The sequence below is a fragment of the Atta colombica genome, unplaced genomic scaffold (genome assembly GCF_001594045.1).
Source record: "Atta colombica isolate Treedump-2 unplaced genomic scaffold, Acol1.0 scaffold12, whole genome shotgun sequence".
NCBI classification, from domain to species: Eukaryota; Metazoa; Arthropoda; class Insecta; order Hymenoptera; family Formicidae; genus Atta; species Atta colombica.
This window is the reverse complement of record NW_017259206.1, coordinates 5424861-5432324: the sequence shown is the minus strand read 5'-3', so window position 1 is coordinate 5432324 and position 7464 is coordinate 5424861. Positions and strand designations below refer to the sequence as shown.

Below are 7464 nucleotides of genomic sequence, written 5' to 3'. Positions count from 1 at the left end.
ACATACACATATATATATATATATATACATACACATACATACACATATATATATTTATACATAAAGTACATATTAATAAAGAACTATGCCCAGTTTTTCTTATGGAAATTGAGACTCGGGTGAACAGTATTGAGACATAGCTAGAATTATATGGCATCAAAAAAGAATCAAAAAATTCTATATGCACAACCTTGTAAATAACTCCCTTAAATGCTAGAGCTGTCCAAAGTTCACAATTATAAATATGTATTGTACTATGTATCACTGGTCTACTGGTCTGTTTTCTCTGCGTTCAGAGCAGAGTTTTTTCGCGATGATGGCGGTAATCTTCATTAATATTAGGTGTGAGAAAAAGTTCATGGCGTTTTTCCCGTTAGATGTAACGCCACGAACTTTTTCCCATACCTAATATGATATATCAAATCAATTCCCCATTTAATGACTGATTTTCAAAATGTCGTTACTATTCACTACATTTTCTATCATATCAGACGCTGAGCATTCAGAGAAGACTGCATAACTTATGTTGGATCGACAAATCAAATATGTTATGTTGATTAGTCCAAGAATAAAACCTAAACCGTATTTGTCTATGCATATAAAATAGAAGGGTTTTCAGTACTGATAAAAAATGATTTAGCATGTGGTTATTATCGGGCAATATTTTATACAGATAAGTTGTAATGTTTGAGGTGACAAATTTTGCTAATTAAGCAATCATAACGTTATCCTCGTCAAAGTCCGAATACAATCCAAGGGTCATTCTGTAACTGTTTTACACGCCTACCGACAGTTGTCGGTGTCGTTGTGTAGATATTTTATATGGTGAAAAAGTTGCACAACGACACCGACAACTGTCGGTAGGCGTGTAAAACAGTTACAGAATATAGGCTCAGGTACATGAATCATACTCGTTACTGCACGGCAGAATGATGAAGGAGCTAAAGCCAATGCAGAATATTGGCCTTATAAAATGAATATCATACAGTTGTATATAACAGTCATGATATCTGGGATGCTCTTATACTTTGACATCCATGTGCCAGTAAGAGCATTAATAATGTTTTTTAATTTTAGAGAGTTCCGATAAGGAAGAAGTAACACACTGAAGAGGGATAAGGTCCGTACGTTAATCAGAGTTCAATTTGGCAATTAAAATTTTTTATTTCGTACTTGGTGAATGCCTTCTATCGATTAATATACGATTTATGACTGTTCATTCGGAGCCTAAACTAGGCATATTTCTTCGTATCACAAGATATAATTTTGCATCTATTAGAGATTTATTATTACTTCAATATATATATACCTAATTTGCAATATAAATTTTATTTCATTTTTTATAATATAATTTGACTAAATATTAAATCGATATTAACGTAAAGCAAAAAAATCTCTTGAAACGCATCACAGTTTTTATTAATATCACACGTTATTGTTAATTGAAATGTGTTAAAACATACCATTTATACAAGACAGCATTTAATAAATATTACTTCTGAATGATATTAACGATATAATGTATGTTTCGGGTGATTCTTACTCTCTATCATTTGCTATTACATTTTATTTCAAAAAGACTGCTATGTAACTTCTTTACTTTATTTATATTCGATACAACGTACCTCTAGAAGTACTATCCCTCGATTAAGTTGGCTGTTTAAACTTTAATCCTGAGTTCGATACTTAGTTATCTAAGAAGTAAAAAAAGACATGTATAAAAACAATAGAATCTATTTACATATCAGAAGAAAAGACTTCGTAGACGTCGTCCCACGCCTTGTCTATCGTACAGGATATTAAATTTGTTTACAAATTGATTTATATTATTACAGCCTTTAGTTATAATACCGAGATACGTCATCAAGCCAAAATCATTGCATTGCTGTTAACATAAAAAATAAATTAGATTAAAACAACTAATTAATAAAATTATATTTTTATAGTGTATTCTTTTAAATGCATATATTAATAATTATATAAGCATATACTAACGTTGTAAAAGTCAGCCTTAAATTTCGGATTGTTCAGAACAGGCAGTCGATGACTCAAAGAACATGCTGCTCGAAGAACCTCATGATTTCCTTTTAATTCTCCATTCTGTACAGCTTGCACATATCTTAGAACAAGTTTCACCCTCGCATGCAACATTTTTATGGCACTGTGTTGTGCCGTTAAGTGTTCAGCCACTGAAGTTAAATATTTGAATTATTTACTGTTGATTTTGACAGTTTATCGCAGTATAAAAGTTATCTTAATTGCATTGTTGTATTACTCACCTACTGAGCATTCGCCTTGATCGTTGTTACACATCCTTTGTACGTGATCGACTCCAATTCTCTCAGCTTCCTCTGTAGCTAATGTGTAAGTTAATGGAACAAATAACATGGTAGCCTCACCATTAACTAAATCGATCACCGATTCATACATAGAGACAGATAAGTGCTGCAACAATCATTCTTAAATACTTTCATGTATTTAAAAACTAATAAAAAAAAAGAAAGATATTTTCTCATAGAAACATATTTCAATAAAAATAAATACACTCATTTATATATTTTCTCACCTCTGTGTTTTTTGGTCTTGGATCCAGTTTCAATAACACAGGACTTTCATTAATTTCACAAAGTTGCTTGTGCACTCGAATGTCTTTCTCGGTAGGCATATCACCGGTTGTATACCAGCCCAAAAAGTCCATTTCACTGAAAACTTGTTTAAATTGCTCCTCCTTTGTGGTATAATATTCCCTATCGATTATGACATCATCGCCGATGCAAGTGAACAGCAGCTCAAAAGAATTCATAATTTCTATGTTACGACCTTTCTGCTTACCAATCAGAGCACCATACACTGAAAGTATTTTAGAAACAGTACTACATTAGAAACAGTACTAATAATTCATAGAATTATTAATAAAATTTATCAAATTTATGACTATGACCTCTAGAAATACTTTAACTGCATATTAATATCTCAAAATCATTTCAGAATTTATATTGATCTGTATTCATATATCTCACTTTCATCCATAAGTATGTTCATTTATTTCTGAGATTTTATAGTATATATATTATAATATAAAAACATGCTAGGTACACTGTAATAAAATATGGCTCAAATAATTCAAATAAAAGAAATTGTGCTAAGAAGGGCTATGAGCCAAACAAATTTTAATGTACGTAATATGACACATTGATTGACATTAAATAAAACATAAAAGTAAAAACTTTTAATCATTTTTTAATCATTGTATCTCTATAAGTATTCTTTTATTAGTCTAATTTAATCAACTGTTTTATATTTATATTAGTTTTATAACTTTGAAAAGGATCCAATTAGAATCGAAATTTAGTTCTATGTAAACATATTTTTATCTTTGTTTTTACTTTTATGTTTTATTTAACGTCAATTGTATCATATTACATTTAAAATTTGTTTGTTTGACTTAGCCCTTCTTAGCTCAATTTCTTTTATGTTAGATACACATCTATTTACAAAAGTAAGAAAAGTATGAATATAAATATATATTATCATATATAAGTTAATATCTATATAATACCAAAATTTTTAGCATATAATTAGGCCCCTATTTTGTAACTCTTAACACCAATAACAATATTATTACATTGTAGTATAATTTTATTATAAGAGATAAAAAAAGCTGTATAATAATTATTGGTGCTTTCTAGCAAGAGATGCAACTCAATGATCATTTCATCTTTGTTTAACTTTAGCAAACAACAAGGACATAATAATTCAGTCTTATATTATATCTCTCTGTCACTGTCTCTTACACTGTGTCTTACTCTCTGTTTCTTATTAGAAGGTTGATATAACAACATTGATATTATCGTTGAGAGTTATAGAATAGGGACCTTAAGTAACAATGTATGCTAATATTTGCATCTACTATTGGACTTGCTATTAATTATTAAAAGAAATCTTACCCAACTGGTCACTGCCCTCCTGAGCCCTGAGCCTGGTCCAGTGCTCACTGACATTCATGATCACCAACGGATGCAAGCTGATGGATACGGAGCCGATGGTGCCCGAAGAGGCCATGACTTTGACACTTCCGGACATCCTCGGTGTCCTATCGAAGGTATCCTCATCGATTTCCATCGCCGTTTGTTCATTTGTATTTTCTTCAGGCACGTCGACCTCCATGGCGTTTCCCGGTCGTTTACGTCTTCTCTGACTTTGCTTGATCCGTGAAAACCAGTGCGGAGATTCCAGACAAAAAGAAAGAGAGACAAAGAGGAGCGGACGACAATTCTGTAGAAACTAATTGGAATTAATCAACGCGAATCCCCTGAAATCACTGAGATATCTGTCGTACAATGATCAAATCAGGGCCGAAGCGATCCAATGCGGACGGCCATCTGCGGCCATCGCGTCGATCCTTTCTCATCGAGAAAGAGAAGTCGCGTCGAGAAAGATCGATATCTCGAGATATATCAACCATCTTGTGCAAACATTTCAAAAGCATATTATATTCTTAAGGTGCCTTTTCATGCACTCATTTTCAGCGTCAAAATAATCAAGTGATCAAAATCGACGCTTGATATTTGTCAAATTTTTTCATATGACTTATTATGATGTCAAAAATGAACGTCGAGCATCGGCATGAAAACCTTGATGTAACTCCGAATTCAAATAACCGCGGCAACATGGCAGCATAAGTATTATGTTCTCATTGGTTGTTGGAAATATATGCTCGAGAGCACACCAAAGTCTGTTCGAAAGTTATCTTTTATATGCGATTTTCTCAATACATTTTAGCTATAATTTGAGCTTTTTTACATTTTCTTCTCCAAAAGTCACTCGGAAATTCTTCTAAACTTTTTGCACCCCTCCCCCCCCCAAAAGATCTTCCGATAAAGAGAAAAAAAAAATCTTCTTTTGATAGAAATTCTATTAAATTCTACTAAATTGCATACAAATAACGAGAACAGACTTCGCGACTTCGTGCAGCGACCTATGTTAGCTACGTTTGCTATGTTCAGCGTTGTCGCCGAATTCCCGGGTCGCGGCGTCACGTTTAAAGGGCAAAGGGGACCGATTCGCTTCGTCACGGAACTTTCGAGTTTATATATAATGGCGAGTTCTTTCTATTTGCGTTTTAGCAAGTGAAATTCTCGCGTCATATCCGATCGTGACGAGAAGGCGACGCGACAACTCGCCACGAATACGAGGGTGTAAGTCACGATTCTTTTATAGCATATATACATGAACTTGAGTCTGGTATTCACGCGGGTGTACATATTGGTTTGATATCGCGAAAAGATCTGGTTGAATTGAAAACGATCTGAGCTGGGTTTTTCCTTGGTGATCCTTTTGGAATCGTTTCATTAGTCTCTTTCCGAGAAAGGAACAGTCCCACCTCTTCAATGAGTAAGTAGACTCGAAAGCGAACTATTTATGAGTTGCGTTTCTAGGTTAGATGGACGAATGTATTGGGAAAACGCGCGGTTGACCGATTTGGCAATTTCTCAGGCATTTATCGTTGGCACCTAGGACGAGAGACATTACGACTCGATAATTGTCTGTCACCTTCGACGTTTCATCCTCGAATCTCGATGATCGCCACGGCGTAAAACATCAACCTTCTTGGTGCGAACTGCAATGTTGGCTGCGTCATGATCATAGAGTGTATCCTTTAGCTTTTCTTCGTTAAAATTAGACAGGACAGTGTAAGAGGCTTCCTGAAATTATAGGTATTATTAACACGCTGGAAAATACCTATTGTATTGGATCTTTGGATAATCCAGAATGATGGATAAAATTATCAAAATGCCCCAACTGAAATATTTACTTGAGGAGTTTCCCAGGAATATGAAATTTTGTTTTGCTTATGGATCAGGTGCGTTCAAACAAATTAACAATGATGGAAATAACATGCTGGATCTCATATTCGTTGTACGCAATGCTAACAAATGGCACGCAGAGAATTTGGCGAAAAATCTCAAGCATTATGCTCAACCATTAAGATATCTCGGTCCTAAAGCGATCACTAATGTTCAAGAAGGATCAGGCGCTAAAATATTTTACAATACGTTGGTGAGAACAAACCAAGACCAGCTTATTAAGTATGGCGTGATATCCGAGGTTTCGTTGGTGGAAGATTTGTTAGACTGGAACAACCTGTACTTAGCTGGGAGATTGCATAAACCGGTTAAGGTACTGATGGAACCGGATGAGAATTCTCAACTGCGTATGGCACTAGTGCAGAATTTACATTCGGCTGTGCATGCAGCTCTGTTGTTACTACCTGAACATTTTACAGAGATTGACTTTTTCAAAAGGGTCACTAGTTTATCTTATCACGGCGATTTTCGAATGATTTTCGGTGAAAATAAAGATAAGATCAGCAACATTGTGTTGCCACAATTGCTTCATTTCAAGCAGTTGTACGAACCGATCTTGAAACATTTTGACAATTACGTAGATATTCCAAAATCAAATGACATGGCTGTCATGTGTAATCAAGACACCAGCCCCGCGACTAAAATCCATCATTTGAATCATTTACCTAGAACACCCCAGATTAAACTAGTCAGGATGTGGTCACATGGGCCAAGATCGAAAGACACGGAAGATTGCTTGCGTGCGATCGCACATGATCCTGAATGTTGTGATTTGTTGGATCAATGTTTGAAAGAGATCGTTTGGAGGTCTAGTGTAACGCAAAGTCTAAAGGGAATCGTAACCGCGGGGCTTATAAAATCCGTTAAGTACAGCGGCTCCAAGATAATTAAGATGTTACAGTCCAATCCGTTATCTAAACCTGATCCGAATAAAATCAATAAAATTGTTGAAACTGTTATAAAGAAGACAAAGCCTAAGAACGTTGAGAAACGCGTCGAGTAGTTACCAGTATTCTTTTAGATAAAGCTAATCCAAATTATATGTATATATACATATATATACATACATTATTACATTTGTAAATTCTTATACGAAGCCTGTATCACAAATAAAATGAATAGTTATACTCAACAATGTAATATTTTATTTATAGGTATTATTTGATACCTTCAATTTGTGGTATACGCTTGTAAAACGACAGCTATTTTTTTTTTCTTCAAAATAATTGTTCCATTGAAATAAATTGAAACTTTGTCAAAATTGCTTATTATATATTACCGACAATCCAAAATAACTTACATATAGTATAATATACACGTATTATACAGAGTATTATACACCATTTTAATTGCAAATATCTCGAAAAATATATAAGATACGAAAAAATGTTTCAGATAAAAGTGAAACGATTTTGTAGAAGCGCCAAAAATATATGAAGGTCATCTTTTTGAAATAGAATTATATAATTTTTTTACCTAATATGATTTCTAATTATTTTACATATAAAAGTATTAAGATAGAGAAATAAAAAAACCAATAGTTTACGAGATATTTTATACTTTATTCTAGTACATATTTACATGAAATATGAATTAA

The 7464-nt window shown here is 33.6% G+C and overlaps 3 protein-coding genes across 4 annotated transcripts in view; 2 read left to right on the top strand and 1 right to left on the bottom strand.

Annotated features, from left to right (window-relative positions):
- Positions 1-1531: 1531 nt before the first annotated feature.
- On the bottom strand, positions 1532-4379 carry LOC108694339 (COP9 signalosome complex subunit 6). The gene is made up of 5 exons (XM_018203763.1): positions 3948-4379; positions 2567-2850; positions 2280-2445; positions 1996-2189; positions 1532-1885 (listed from the first exon to the last, which is right to left on the bottom strand). Exons 1-5 carry the CDS (start codon positions 4165-4167, stop codon positions 1745-1747), a joined length of 1005 nt encoding a protein of 334 aa, XP_018059252.1. The 5' UTR covers positions 4168-4379; the 3' UTR covers positions 1532-1744.
- Positions 4380-5215: 836 nt separating this feature from the next.
- The window catches only part of LOC108694482 (uncharacterized protein DDB_G0283697), a 6739-nt gene continuing 4490 nt past the window's right edge, over positions 5216-7464 (top strand). The window contains exon 1 of one of the 2 annotated variants that reach the window (XM_018204024.1): positions 5216-5394. The gene's annotated coding sequence lies outside the window, so the exon portion shown is untranslated. Of the gene's footprint in view, positions 5395-5542; positions 5614-7464 lie in introns of those variants that run through there. The other variant, XM_018204023.1, reaches the window with a different exon arrangement.
- Positions 5606-6962, top strand: LOC108694483 (phosphatidate cytidylyltransferase, mitochondrial). Its single transcript, XM_018204026.1, has one exon. It carries the CDS (start codon positions 5773-5775, stop codon positions 6868-6870), a length of 1098 nt encoding a protein of 365 aa, XP_018059515.1. The 5' UTR covers positions 5606-5772; the 3' UTR covers positions 6871-6962.

What these genes read in the sequence shown, in the direction of transcription:
- LOC108694339 (XM_018203763.1), bottom strand. Translation starts at nt 4,167, where the DNA reads ATGGAGGTCGACGTGCCTGAAGAAAATACAAATGAACAAACGGCGATG. An exon ending in TCAAGGCGAATGCTCAGTAG is followed by an intron (nt 2,190 to 2,279) that starts GTGAGTAATACA and finishes ATTTAACTTCAG; the next exon opens with TGGCTGAACACTTAACGGCA. An exon ending in TTAAGGCTGACTTTTACAAC is followed by an intron (nt 1,886 to 1,995) that starts GTTAGTATATGC and finishes TTATGTTAACAG; the next exon opens with CAATGCAATGATTTTGGCTT.
- LOC108694483 (XM_018204026.1), top strand. Translation starts at nt 5,773, where the DNA reads ATGATGGATAAAATTATCAAAATGCCCCAACTGAAATATTTACTTGAG.